The sequence below is a fragment of the Prinia subflava genome, chromosome 6 (genome assembly GCF_021018805.1).
Source record: "Prinia subflava isolate CZ2003 ecotype Zambia chromosome 6, Cam_Psub_1.2, whole genome shotgun sequence".
NCBI classification, from domain to species: Eukaryota; Metazoa; Chordata; class Aves; order Passeriformes; family Cisticolidae; genus Prinia; species Prinia subflava.
In genome coordinates, this window is record NC_086252.1 from 19,960,328 (window position 1) to 19,975,453 (window position 15,126).

Below are 15,126 nucleotides of genomic sequence, written 5' to 3' on the forward strand. Positions count from 1 at the left end.
GAGGTCTTCAATGCCTTTAACTCTGTTTACTGCCAGTTCCAGTGCTGATAACATTATCAGTGCATACCTGTTAGAGTATAAGCCTGTATTAAATTATTATGTAGCAACCAGACAGTGAGATTCTAACCAACCTTAAAAACCAGTGACATCTGTAGCTTCTATATGCTGCTATTATTGGCAAATAGAAACAGCAGTAGAAGTATTAAAAGAATTTTTATAACAGAAATACTGTAATATCTTAAGTAAGCATGTTGCTAAAATAAATGTTTTCCGTTATCATTGTGTAGGACTGTTCTTAGAAAGATTGCTGCCATTTTTTGGGTAATGATTCTATGTAACTCTTCTCAATAGGCAGCTAGGTTTTTTCTCAGATTGCTAACCATGAGTTACCTTTTTCAGTGCTCATGTAATGTTCTGGACGGACTGGGGCCAAAATCCTCGAATTGAAAAAGCCAGCATGGATGGCAAAATGCGCTCAGTGATTATTAACAATAAAATCTACTGGCCCAATGGACTTTCCATTGATTATCCAAATAAACTTCTCTATTTTGCTGATGCTTATCTTGATTATATAGATTTCTGTGATTACAATGGAAACAACAGACGACAGGTGGTTGCAAGTGATCTGGTAAGACATTAATAAGGAACTGTTGTTTTCTCCTGTCCCTGCTGATAGTACTTAAAATATATATTGTCCTGGTCATAGACTTGGGTGTATTTTTCTTCAAAGTTCTTGAGTGAAGCAGATGTGAAATATTTTATCTGCTTCCTGCCGCTGGAAAAAAAGAAATTGCATATCCTATTCAGTTTCTCAAGAGATCTTCAGCAGAGTCTAGAGCTGTATGTAGGCTTACTGCTTTAGATCATTCTTATCTGTTCTGTCTCCATGCATGAAATCTGAAGGTGACATCTGACACTGCTGCTACTCGGTGGTGCATTTCCCATAGGCAAATATAGTACAAAAAGCCTGGAGAAACTTTTCCTGGTCTTTTGTGAGTGATTATTGCTACTATTCTTGACAGCAGTGAAAGGTTTTGTGCTACTTCTTGCTGTGTGCAGCAGCTCCATCAAGAACATCCCTCTTACAGTCTGTCTCCTAGTGCCGCTGAAGCAGTTGCTGGCAATCTGAAGTGCTGCTGGCAGCTTGTAGCACTGTCTTTGTACCAACACAACAGTGCAGATGTTCAGCTGGTACCCAGAAACTGGTATCAATAACCATGTGAATGTTTTCAATAATTGACACTTGGGGCTTGTACTTCTGGCTGGAGAGACAATTAGGGTGGAATAGGAACTAAGGCAATCTTTCCACTCCTGGTTATCTGAAATCTAGATAAGCCACCTTCTTTGATCCTCTCATAAATTTTAGAGGAGCCAATCAAGGATGCGGGGTCTTGACAGGTCTGTAATTCTCACTAGACATTTCCTCTTGTACTCGTGAAAATCTACAGTTGGCTTTTTGTCTGTGGGTTCTGCCTAAAGTAGTTAGACTGCTTTCTTAATTCCTCATTCTCTTCATCTCACAGGGTCTATATGGCATTCTAGTTTTTTTAAAAAAATGTATTTTCCTCATTAGTGTATTTTTTTTAGACAACAGTTGATATATCTGGATTTTTTTTCTGAAAAATATATTTTGAGACACAATTGCTTCATTATATATTTATTTAAAAATTATGCTCATCTCTGTTATCACTTTATTTCAAGCTTTACATATGCAAATCTCATGAGGTTAATTGATAATCAACCTTGCCTTTTTAGATACTGCAGCATCCACATGGTCTAACTGTCTTTGAAGATTTTGTGTACTGGAGTGACCGCTATACTAATCGTGTAATTCGGGCCAATAAATGGCATGGAGGAAACCAGACAGTTATGATTTATAATATTCACCAGCCTTTGGGTCTTGTGGCAGTCCATCCTGTAAAGCAGCCCGACGGTAAGTTCATCAAAACAACTTTGGTAATTGCAGACATAAGCATGCATAATATCATGCATTGGAACACCAAGAATCAGTCTTTTCAGCAAACGGGTTGGGTTAAAACGAGCAAATAATTCATACTATTGACTTGCAACTTCTACACTATTTTAGTCAATGAAACAATAGTGGTAAATAAACCCTGTCATTGCATTGAATATTCTCACTGAGAGGTTGTGCAGGTGATCTCTTGTGGCTGAAAGACTGTAAAAAACCCTAAATTATTTCTGTTAGGTAGAGATCTTTCATATCAGACTTTTTTTATTTCATGGCATGACTTGAAGAGTGGGAAGCATGTTGATATGAATATTACCTTTCAGCTTTAGTTGTATTTCTTATTCATGGAGTCTTTCCAGCTAATAAATATAATTTTTTCTCTTTTTTTCCTTGAAATACACCCCTATTCCAGGGAAGATGGAGACTTGCATCTGAGTAAAGCACTAATACTTCCAGTGCTGGATTTTTTTTGGAACAAAATCTTCCTCAGACACATTTAGAACTAAAGCCACCTACTCTTACTGCAAATTGTTCAGTTAGCAGGGCGTAGCATTAATTTATTCATCATAATTATGATTGAATTATTCTTTATAATTATTGAGAGGTTTTATTTTACAACCCAAGGTTTAAAAAAACTTTCTGTCCTTGGAGAATTTTTTTTTCTTTTTCTTCACTGTATTTAGTACCTTTTATAACTTCTCATTCTGAATTATTCTGCTCTATTTTATGTGGCATTTTATGTGGCCAGACAAAAAAGGAGGGAATAGAGCACTTGCAGAATAGCAAAACATACTGATGTTGACAAATAAAGAAATAATTACATGCTGGTTGACATTCCAGATGCAGTGATAAAACTGTCACCCACTCTCCTATTTTGTAAATCGTTAGATCTTACACTTACCAGAGTTTAGATTCTTTATACTGGTGACATGAACAGTTTTCTTACAGTTTGAGTTCTGAGTTTATGCCATTATTTTATGGTCATGTTAATTTGTTTTCAGGTCTTGTTAGTTTTTATTTTAGCAACAATTGTGTAAATTCCTGTAACTTCCAAGCTTTTTAGAATAAAGCCTACTTCAATTGCTAAGGGTGTACTCAAAATCTGATTTTTGTTTTCTTATGAAGATTACTCATTCTCAAAAATCTTCTTCAGCAGCAAGTTTGTGGAAGTTATTTAGGTTGAATTTTAGTGTATAGTAATAACAGCAGTCAGGAGAGACTTTCAGTGTCTTTTTTTTACATTTTACAACTTTAGACCGACAGTTTCAAAGTGATCGAACAAATTTGGCGTTGAATTCCCGCTATCTTTGAACAAGACATTGCAACTATTTTCTCTTTAGTTTCTCCAAGAAGTTTCAGCAAATAATTTAAATCCCTCATCTAGGGGGGTTATTACAATCAAGGACTGCAGATCCCACAGGTTTTCCCATATAGTTTAGAAAAGTTTGAAATGGAGTTTGAAAAATTTTCTATGATGCATAGAAGTTGCAAAGATCACTATGATAATGTACTAGTTTTCCATGGAAAATTGTATCCTGTTACAAGTATATTGTATTACTTGTGGTTCTTAGAAATAACGTCATTCTTTTAATTTTAAAGAAATAGCAAAACTGTCTTAGTTCTGGGTTGATGTTGTCAGTAGTAATGAGACAATATTCTCTCTAGTTGCTTATATTGTTATAGTTGCTAATAGTTCCTTTCTTATTTTCAGGTATTAATTCCTGTGCATCGTCCCCCTGTAGCCACCTCTGCTTACTTTCTTCATCTGGACCACTTTTTTTTTCCTGTGCTTGCCCTTCAGGATGGATCCTTTCACCTGATAACAGGAACTGCATGAGAGGTAGGGCAGTAATAATGAGATGATAAAAAAGACCTGATCTTGTCAAATCCACCTCTTTCCCAGGAGAAATGTGTACTTCTGTGGGCTGCTGCTCATGACATCAGTCTGGGCCACTCCAGACAGACTCCATTTAGGACACATGGAATATACTTGGCCTAATCATTTGCAGACAGGTTTGGGAAAGACCTGAATCAGAGATTCAGATTCTTCATTTGGGGAAAATAGCTGAAATTAATTTTCTTATAAGCACTTTAAAGAAGCTACACTTTAAAATTTCTCACCACATGGAATGTTTGGCTGTTGGAATACATGTCCAAGGAGCTTAGTATCAGTTAAAAATGAAAACATACTGTGGCAGATTGTTGTGTTCATTGTAAGTATTCACTGGAAGTTCATTGGAAGCAGGGGTTGTAATTGTAAGAATGTCAGGATGCAGGACTGGAAGGGACCTCCTTGGTCACTGAGGTTTGTTTCTTTGTTGCCCTTGACTGCGCATCATATGTCACTTTCCACCAGTCAAGCTCCAGTTTTAGATTAATCTGGGTTCTTGCCCCTAAAATTCACTGAACCTCACAATTTTGATATTTGGAAACATAATTTTCTGTTCAAATATAGTCTTTCCCCATTTTATGCCCATTTCTCATGCTATTTTTATCCTTCACAATTAATAGCACAAGCAGTTCTCCTTCAGCACGGGTAGGTTTTGTTTTATATGTGTTTGAAGTGACTATCACATTCTTTCTCAGCCTGTATTTTGCTAAGAAGTAATTCAAGATCTTTTGGTTTCCTCTAAGCAAGCGTGATGTTCTTCCTGTTACTTACCACTCTCTTCAGCCTATCTGAACGAATACATTTTGAAATTCAGATCAAAATTTCTCATGTTCAGCTTTTCCCCTCTCCAGTGTAAAAGAGTAGTTTGCCAAATGCAGAAGGTCTGGAAACATAGTCTAAAATTACATGTGATTACATTTGATGCAGCTGCAACAGAACTAACCTTTGCAAACAAAACTTCATATCAAAAAGTACCACTGAATTTTTTTGGGGGTAGTCCACAGATCTCAGTGATGTCATTTAGCCAGTTGATTTAAAAAGAAATTGCAAAAATTCCAATTAGTGGTAGGCAATTTGTGACTAGAAATTTGATCACATTGCTTTTGTCAGATGAAGCATTCATTAATTTTTCCATCAATTGTACAGATATTAAGTGTGCTTTGGTGCCTCTCTATATAGGAAGCTTCAAATAACTGAAAATTAATTGAAATTGTCTTTGGGATAAGCTAACACTAGAAATCTGTCAGTCAAAAGGTCCTTCTAAAACTACCTAAATGTTAAAGGCCAATATCATGTTCTTTCTCTGCTAGATACTTAGCAATGTGCTCTTTAAAGGGCTGTATTTCATGCACATTTTTCTTAGTCAGCAGCAAGGGAATGACCAATTTATATAATCTGAAATGAAATGTGAATTTGTTTAATCTGTTACAAAAAAGAGGGATTCTTTTAGATATCTGCACTTGTTTGATTATGTGCAGGCTTATGGAGGGATCATGATGAAAGAAATGGAACATGCCAGTGATGAAGCACATTTACGTGTAGAGGTTGACACAATTCTGCCACTGAATTGAGCTATTGACATTTCTTATCTTTATTTTTCCCATATTGCAAATTTCCCTGTATCTGCTTAGGTACAACTGTGGCTCTTTTATTGACATAAATGTTCTATAAGAGAGAAATAGCAATATCTTTCTGTGAAGCACAATTCTTTTAAACTATATGGGCTTATTTTTTTTTCTATTTAGAGATAATATAAACATTTAAAACAGTATGTAGAAAATATGTACAGATTTGGGTAATTGAAAAAAAATTGCTGAAGGTCAGCACACCAGAAAAAGTTATAAAAAATATACCAATTCTTTTCATTGTAAATTATTTTAATAATTGCTAATGATTAATGTCCCTGCCGATGGCAGAAAGGTTGGAACTAGATGATCTTTAAGGTCCCTTGCAACCCAGGCTGTTTGACGATTAGATGATTACACATAAATAGGCATTTGTCACTTCTTCACTGATATTTACTGTTATCCTTATCCCTGCTGTCATTGTTTACTTTAATAGGCCAGCACAATCTTTCAGAAGAAAGAATAAACTGAGCTGCATGCATTTGATTGCACAGTGTCTCTACAAACAGTGGTATTGCTGATCTCTGCTTACTTAGTCTGCATATTAAATACTACCAACTTCATTGATTCTAGGATTGCACCATTTTTAGCTTTATATATGATGAAGAAAACTTGCCTTTGTACCGACTTTATTTTAAGCCACGTTTCAGGTTGATATAAAAGATGGTAATGTAGCAAGCTGGCTTGAAAACAATGGAATTTTTGTCTATTAAACTATTGTATTAACATGGTACATGTGCATATTTAATATAAAAATACATTAATATTATGTGGACTATAATTTTCATGTAAATTGTATTAAGTTTAGTAATTGCAGAAGTTATATTAATGACAATCTGATGAAGCTACACAGCTTTTTATGTCTCTATAGGTCAGCTCTATTTGCTCTATTTTCCATCATAAGAATGAGGAATAACCAGATTGTATAGATTTGCATAGGTCTAAAACTTGAAGCAGTAAGTTAGATTTGACAAATACTTCTTGCAGCCAGAGAGAAGTATGGAGAATAATTTTTGAGAGGTGCAGTGATGCTGTGTTTTGTTGTTTTTCATGTCAAAATTTTTACTGGAAAATTTATGTAAATGTATTAAGCAGCCAGTAGAGAAAATCAAAACCAAACCAACCAATCAACCACCCAAGTCTTTGATCCATTACAAAAGAGGAAAAGGGTTACTGCTACAGCAGCCTAGTTCCCTGTTAAGTGGTAGCTTGTGCCTGTGGGAAGAAGAGGCTAGAATTTCTTCTCCCAAGACCAAAGCAAAAGGAGAAGGGGTACCTTTGTTCAGGAGATTCTCTTCCCCTAGTCCCTAGCAGATGGGAAATGCAGCTGCTGACTCTCACTCTGCAGCTCTCTGAGGCATTTTCTCAGGTCACCTGAAGAGTTGCCATTTGTTAATAAGATTTAAGCATAAGGGTACAATTTACCTAAAAGTAAATATACCTGAAGGGAGTATGTGTGTTCCCCTAGGGATAAAACAAGAAAACAGTACTGCAATTATATTTAATAATAACGATCAGCAGTTGCCACAGTGACATTGTTCCATGGTTGTGAGTCCTGCATAATAGGCATTAGAACCTGTCACAGGCAGGTCCTGCAGAATCCTCAGAGCTTTGTCTGGCTGGTTCCCCTTCTCAGAGATTTGAAAAAACAGCTCAGAGCAGCTGCACAAATATCCTTCTTCTGTCTGGCAGTGAGTGATCCTGCCTTATTTACTTCCTTCTGCTCAGAATTTGCATTGTAATTGCACAGTGCTGAAACTTAAAATTTACAGCAGTTTCAGTAACTGATAACCTCGTCCCTAGTGAGAAACTCATGAGTGAGGGAGTGTGGGAACAAACCTCTATGTAAGTGGTTTCAAAACATCACTGGTAATATTGAATCATTCTCAGCATCAGGGAACTTTTGGATGGGAAGGGGAAAGTATATCATAATGCCTTTTTCTTAACCAGAAGTAACTCTGAATTACTCTTTGTTTTCACAGTTGAACACCCTTTCCTTATTGCTGTAAGAGATAATATAATTTACGGAATTTCTCTGAACCCTGAGGAGAAGACAAATGATGCTATGGTTCCAATAGCAGGAGTTCAAAATGGTGTTGATGTTGACTTTGATGACTCTGAACAGATGATTTATTGGGTTGAAAATCCAGTAAGTTAGTATTTGTGTTCAAAATGTGCATTAAATTAAAATGCTCCTATTTTTGTCAGCAGAAACATGTGATTAATGTTTTTTCTGGCTCAAAGACCTGAACAGGAAATGCTGGAGTGCATTGACAGACCCACTCTCTCAGCCTCACTGGGCTATAGTCCTCTCTCTCTCCTCTCTTGAGTTAGGAGTCAATTCTGCAAGCACAGCCAGAACACTTCTCCATGGGAGCAGTGCATCCGACACAGTGACACTAACATTAGAATGAATGTATGTGCATTTAGTCAGAGCACTTAATGAAATAACATCAGAGACAGGTATCTTTTCCTTTGAATAGAAAATGGTTCCAAACTCACAATAATTTCCAGGCAGCTTATGAGGCTTAGAGATTTAAAAATGAATTTGAACTAATTTTTAGTAGTTGATTATAATTGTTTGACTAATGGCTTTTATTGCTGGTCATGAACTAAAAAATTATATGTGTTCCATAAGGCTATCTTGTCCCCAAAACAACAACAAAAACAAAAACAAAATCACCATAATTTTTGTGGATGGACACTTCAAAAGGAAAAATCTATGGTAGCCTGTGAGACGGGTGTGATGGGAAACTACTGATTCTGCAATATGTCTTCACTCTAGGAAACTTAAAACCAGTTCATTTTGTCAAGAAAAGCAGTAATTAGGTCTTGGAGAAGTATGATGGTGGACAAGGAGATTTCTGTAATTATGTTTTAACAGAAACAATTTGCACAAACTTTTTCCACACAAGATTTTTGCTTTTTACCCCCAACCTGCTTTCTTTACATTTTGTACCTCTGAAGTAAATACAATTTCAAAACCACCTTATTTTAAAGTGTATTCTATGCCACTCATAAAGAAATTGCAATTTGCTTAATTATTTGTTATTTTAAAGTTAGAATGTTAACTTCAACTAAGTATATAAATAGATCTATTTAAGCAAGTCTTTGCCCAAGAAACTACTTAAGTACTTGGGAATGTTTCATCTTCCCTGCAGTCTGAAAAAATATTCTTGACAGATGTCAGCCAGCAGATACAGCTGACATAAACAATAGTGTAGGAGGTCAAGGGCTAATACATCCATTAACAGCAAGTTAAATCCTGGCAAGTGACATGGCAGGTGCCTTTGCAGGCCAAGTGTCAGGTGTTAGCTCTGCTTTAGGTGGGTCTTGACAAAGCCTGACAAATGTGTGCCTGTGGGCTGTGTCCCCCAGCTGTATCCCTGACCTGCAGGCCTCAGGCTTCTGTTGCTCCCAAACAGAGCTGAGACACCTGTGTTAGTCATAGATAACCCTCTGAAAAAATGGTATTTCTCTAGTTTCTGTACTCCATTTTTTATTTCTGGTTCTGCTCTATCTCTGCCTCTGCCTTCTCCATCCTTGAACTGGGCTAACATTAGAAAAGATTGCAGTATAAGAGAAGTGCTAATGTAGTTGAAATAGAAGAATGTTTTCTGCTCTTAACTTTTTTTAAACTTTTGTTATTTCTTTCCAAGGGTGAAATTCACAGAGTGAGGTCAGATGGAACCAACAGGACAGTTTTTGCTCCAGCAGCTGTTATTGGTGCTCCTATTGGTCTGGCACTAGACTGGATATCTGCAAACCTGTATTACACTAACCCAGGGACACAGTCAATTGAGGTGATTATTTAAGAGGGACAGTTGGAAAAGAAGAGCCTGGATGTTTTACTGTTACATATACAGGTTGAAATTAGTAGTATTTATTTAGTGAAAAACTTAAATTAGATTTATTTTAAAGTGCAACCTGACTATAGAAAAATACTTCACAAACTTCAACAGAAACTTAAATCTGAACATAGTTAAAAAGATTGAAGTTGGTATATTCTGGACACTTTATTTGTGCATAGATCTATGCTGCAAATTTTATTTATGTATAAATCTCCCTTTTTGTTTTCTCCCTACAACTCCTTAGGCTTCTAGTGTTTAACACACAACATCTTTGATGGTTAGAGTTACTGTTGTTACTATCCTTACTTCAAATCAGTGATCCCAATGCAATGCCTGTGATAGTAAAGGAATGCTGCCATTGAACACAGTAAGATCCATTCCCAAATGCTTTGATAACGTGTTATGTAGCGTTCTGGAGACAAGCAGTCTTGTGGTATGTGAGTGATAAAATCGTCATTCAGAATAGGGAAATGGAGGAAAAATAATGTATAATACAGTAATGACTGTGAATAAACTCAGTCATTATTGTTCTTGTTCCAAAATATAAATGCCTACCATTAAATTTAAAGGCAGCTAATTTCAGCAAATGAAATGGAATGCTTCCTAACTCAGAATTTCATCAACACAGATTAACTATTTTTATGCCTAGGGTCATTCCTTGTTATCATAGGCAGGTTCTGAACTGCAAGCAGCTCCTTCAAGGGGTGCATGTTAAAGGGAGCTGGTTAGAGTACAAAACAATGAGCTTTTTCTTCAAGGTATTTGAGCAAGTCTTCTGCAATGCCTACTCCATGTTGATTTAGACTTCATTCCTGTAATTTGAAAATGTACCATAAGTTCTCTATTGCGTGGTCTGATAAGTTCAATGTTTGCACAGGTCCTGAAGCTGCACAGTGACATAATGTACAGGAAAACACTGATTACCAATGATGGCACCCCTCTGGGAGCTGGCACACCGATTGGTTTGGCAGTTGATCCAGCAAGAGGGTAAATTTCCAAAACTGCTGTTGTATTTGCTCATGAGGGTATTCTCCATATTTTTCTTGGTTTTTAGGGTTTCCAGATTTCATCCTGGATTTCACATGGTTTTATTTCTTTCATATTTGTGTAGATTTTATTTACTCTTTTTAAGCTGTAAAAAATAACTGCATAGCTTCCTAAATTATGATGTAGATGTTCATCTTCCTTAATTTACAATATGCTTGTATAGTACCATTTTTTAATCAAAAATAATCTCAGAGTATTATGATTGTGAAAAAATCCCTGAAAAATGGGAACCCAGAATAAAGAGAACTCCAAAGTCTTTCTGTAAAATATCTTGTGATGTTTGACTTGAGCCTAGTACAAAGACATATTACATGGGAAAAATGTCACATGTCAAAAAGCATAGCACTGAATATAATTTTGCTTCTTGCTCACAAAAAGAACAATTTGCCTTTTTTCTGTTTCATCTAGATTTTTTCTGACTCTAGTTTTCGTTAAAATTGAAACCAAACTCACTCTGAAATGTTGCAGCCATCTGTGAAACAGAATTATTATTCTCCTCCTTTTTTGTTATAATACTCTAGTGCATTTACCTGCTGATAGTATTGTGGGACGATGTAGGCGAGGTTATGGATTTCTAAAAATTATTTAAGAGGCATTCCTCTCTTTCAAGAGAAGCAGGTGTTTCTCTTTGTCAAGAGAACAAGCATTCTTCTCTTTCTCAAATAAGCTCTTTTTCACTGTGGTTTGATTCAATATGAGCTCTGTTCAGCATGTTCTGAGGTATTTGACTGACAGAGGAATTGGATTTAAGCATGTGCTCAAGTGACTCTTCTCCACTGATTTCTCTTGCCAGTTTTGCTAACAGATCTGATCATGCCTGTTACAGGAAGTTGTACTGGACAGACCAGGGAACGGACAGTGGAGTCCCAGCAAAGATTGCCAGTGCAAACATGGATGGCTCAGGCATACAAACCCTCTTCACTGGCAGCCTGGACCATGTAGAGTTCCTTACCATTGACATTAAGGAACAAAAGTTGTACTGGGCTGTCACAAGCACAGGAATGGTAGGAGATATTTCTTTAATAATTGCTTCTTTACCTGCATCTGTCCTTCACATGAGTGATTCAGCTACTTCACTTTTCTCCTATAAATGGACCAAGAACCAAGCAAAATCTGGAGAGCTGTTGTTATTAAATACCATCAAAAGTATAAGATCAGAAATCATATACTGCCTGCCTTTTCTTCCTACCTTGTACCTAAAGATTTCATGCACAAAAGAGATTTTCGTATCATGCATTGCGTTTTAGTTTTATATTATAACACTGAACTGTTACTATAAGAAATGTAATCTTAATCTTTAAAATGATTTCTTAGATTGAGAGAGGCAATGTGGATGGTACAAATCGTGTGTCTCTGGTGGTTCATCTTTCTCATCCCTGGGGAATTGCTGTGTATGGTACATTTCTGTACTACACTGATCGAGATTATGAAGTAATTGAACGAGTTGACAAGGCCACCGGTGCAAACAAAGTAGTGCTGAGAGATAATGTCCCAAGACTGAAGAGCCTACGTGTGTATTACAGAGACAGTGAGTATTTGCTAGAGCGGTGTTTCAGGGTATTCAACTTGCAAAAACTCCAACCTTCCTTAGAGACAGAATGTTTGCTCTTTCAAAGGAAATGCTTTGATTTGGCTTTCAGGAGAAATGTCAGAAGCATTTTGCCTGGTTTTGGTAAAGAGATGCTCTAGCATCTAGTTAAGGCATCTATTGTCTCATGCGACTAAGAAATTTTGTTACTTGAGCTTCAAATTTATTTTATCTAATTGTTGGCCCCACTGATCTTGGACAACGAGAGACTAGTAAACCCATTGCTAACACATCTGTGCTCAAATGTATTATGACTAGGATCTTTATTTTTGTCTGGTGATGGTTAATACTACACAAGTGTATGAATTTGGGTGTATATCCATGGGTACTTGTGATGATACTGTTGAGATTTTTGTTTTGCCATGTATGTCTTTTGCAGATTCTGCCGGTTCCTCAAATGGCTGCAGTAACAATATTGGAGTTTGCCAGCAGCTTTGCCTGCCTGTACCTGGTGGATTATTCTCATGTGCCTGTGCTACTGGCTTTCAACTGAATCCTGATAACAGAACCTGTTCCCCATACAGTTCATTTGTAGTTGTTTCTATGCTCTCTGCAATTAAAGGATTTAGTTTAGAGACATCAGATCACTCTGAAGCCATGGTACCACTTGCAGGAAGAGGTATGTGAATAGTATAATAGGAAAAAAATCTTGTCATGCCTAGCATTTTGGCATTTCTTTCTAGCATAGCACATATTTTAAATAAGCTAGTTTATATAAATGGTCGTTAATTAATACTTTTCAAAATATTTCAGGACGAAATGCACTTCACGTGGATGTTCACATGCCGTCTGGTTTCATTTACTGGTGTGACTTCAGTAGCACAGTTTCTTCCCAGAATGCAATACGTAAAATTAAACCCGATGGTTCTTATTTTAGAAATGTTGTTACAAATGGAATAGGACGAAATGGGATCCGTGGCATTGCAATTGACTGGGTGGCAGGTAAGCACAGCTGAATTTAGGAGAATGTTATTCTTTACATATTATAAAATTTTTAGGCTAACATAAGCAGATTCTAATGGAGCTATTTTGAATGGAAGTACTATGGTTCTAACTTGTGGTTTAATGGACTGATTTCAAAATAAGGGGAAGTAATGAATGGCTCTTACATTTTTATATATATATATGTAAAGGTGACAGTTTATCAGAGAGGACATATAGAATCTTTTCTCTTAGGCTTCTCTTCTTTTGTCTTTCCTCTCACTTTTTTCTTAGGTCTCTCTTCTTGTCTATACATTTGTACAGAGCTGTGTCTTACCATTGTAAAAACATGTACCAGAGAGGAATGCACAAAACCTGTCTTATGACATTGTACATAAGAAAAGACTTTTTAATCTACCATCAGATTGCTATGTATATGTATTATAAGTTCTAAGGGAAAGTAGAAAAAGCAGAAGAAATACTTTATCTTTGAACTGTAATTTCCACATGTGCACTTCCTATTTAAACATATTAGAGATTAATTCATGTAGTAACTGTTCAGAAAGTATTAATCAATAATTGCCATTAATACTTTAGTTATATATATATATATATCTGTGTGTACTGTATATATGTTTTGCAGAAATTCTTCAGTTGATTGATAGGCTTGTAGGGATGAGTTTTAGGATAATCATCTGCTGTAAACACTTAGTTTAGTTCTTGTATACAGTCTTATGCCATAACGTGGATTTCCTAGTTATGTGTTTTAAAAGGCAACTGTACTACTGATAACCATGGCAATCCATAAGGATTTAGTTATTAATTGACTACTGTCAGTTTAGCTGTCTTCTTTCTGATTTGTCAGATTGTAGGCAAATACCTTATGCTTCCAACTACTAACATATTTATGATGGCTATTCATTTTGTTGTTTGGTATTTTAGCAACTTGTGTTTCTCAGGTATTGATGCTAATGTTAACTTTCTCATTTGTTTTTCTGATTTGTTTTGTTTTTTTGTATACAGGAAATCTTTATTTTACAAATGCATTCCTAACAGAGACTTTTATAGAAGTTTTGCGTTTAAACACAACTTATCGCCGTGTGCTTCTGAAGACTACCATAGACATGCCAAGGCACATAGTAGTTGACCCAAAAAACAGATATCTCTTCTGGGCAGACTATGGGCAAAATCCTAAGATCGAACGTGCATTTCTTGACTGCACCAATAGAACAGTTCTTGTGTCTGAGGGCATTGTCACACCTCGTGGGTTGGCCATAGATCACAGCAATGGCTACGTTTACTGGGTGGATGATTCCTTAGATATGATTGCAAGGATTCAGCCCGATGGTGGTGATGTTGAAATTGTTCGTTATGGCAGCCGCTATCCGACTCCATATGGTATCACTATCTTCGGCAATTCCATGATCTGGGTGGATCGAAACCTGAAAAAAGTCTTCCAAGCCAGCAAGCAGCCAGGCAATACTGATCAGCCAACAGTAATAAGAGATAACATTAATTGGCTAAGGGACGTTACAATTTACAACAGTAATTTCCAGTCACGTTCACCCCTTGATGTTAACAACAATCCTTGTTTGGACAACAATGGAGGTTGTTCTCACCTCTGTTTTGCACTCCCTGACATTCAGACGCCAAAATGTGGTTGTGCCTTTGGAACACTAGGCAATGATGGCAAGAGATGTTCCATTTCAACAGATGATTACCTGATTTTTGCTCTTGAGAATGCCCTCAGAAGTATCCACCTGGATCCTGAAAACCACAGTCCTCCCTTCCGCACAGTCAATGTGTTAAGAACTGCTGTGGCCCTGGATTTTGACAGCATAAACAACCGAATATATTTTACACAAAGCTATCCTTCAGGAACAGGAAGAATCAGTTATGTTAGTATTTACTCAGGAATTGGCTCCCCAACTGTAGTTGCATCTGGTAAGTGCACTGAAATATGGTACAAAGTAGTCAGATATTAAAAAAATGGTCTGCAGCAGCTACCACTAGCTCAACTGGCATTTTTATGCTAAAGGTCAAGGTCAAGCACTTATTGAAGGTGTCTAATAAAATGCTCTTTTTTCTTCCTAATTTTTTCCTTTTCTGATGTTCTTATTTCATTGTGATCCCACTGAAATGGAAATATAAAACTTGATAGATATTATTTTGTATATAAAATGATACATAATAAATTAAAATTATATGTAATAAATTAATATAACGGAGTGAGG

At 36.4% G+C, this 15,126-nt stretch overlaps 1 protein-coding gene across 1 annotated transcript in view; it reads left to right on the forward strand.

Annotated features, from left to right (window-relative positions):
• LRP2 (LDL receptor related protein 2) overlaps nt 1-15,126 on the forward strand; it is a 113,454-nt gene that overhangs the window by 55,050 nt on the left and 43,278 nt on the right. Inside the window, exons 29-39 of the mRNA XM_063400563.1 lie at nt 400-628; nt 1,756-1,933; nt 3,681-3,809; nt 7,468-7,634; nt 9,145-9,288; nt 10,214-10,323; nt 11,210-11,387; nt 11,698-11,911; nt 12,351-12,590; nt 12,725-12,913; nt 13,916-14,836. Of these exons, the coding sequence (XP_063256633.1) occupies nt 400-628; nt 1,756-1,933; nt 3,681-3,809; nt 7,468-7,634; nt 9,145-9,288; nt 10,214-10,323; nt 11,210-11,387; nt 11,698-11,911; nt 12,351-12,590; nt 12,725-12,913; nt 13,916-14,836 (2,699 nt within the window). The remainder of the gene's footprint in view (nt 1-399; nt 629-1,755; nt 1,934-3,680; nt 3,810-7,467; nt 7,635-9,144; nt 9,289-10,213; nt 10,324-11,209; nt 11,388-11,697; nt 11,912-12,350; nt 12,591-12,724; nt 12,914-13,915; nt 14,837-15,126) is intronic.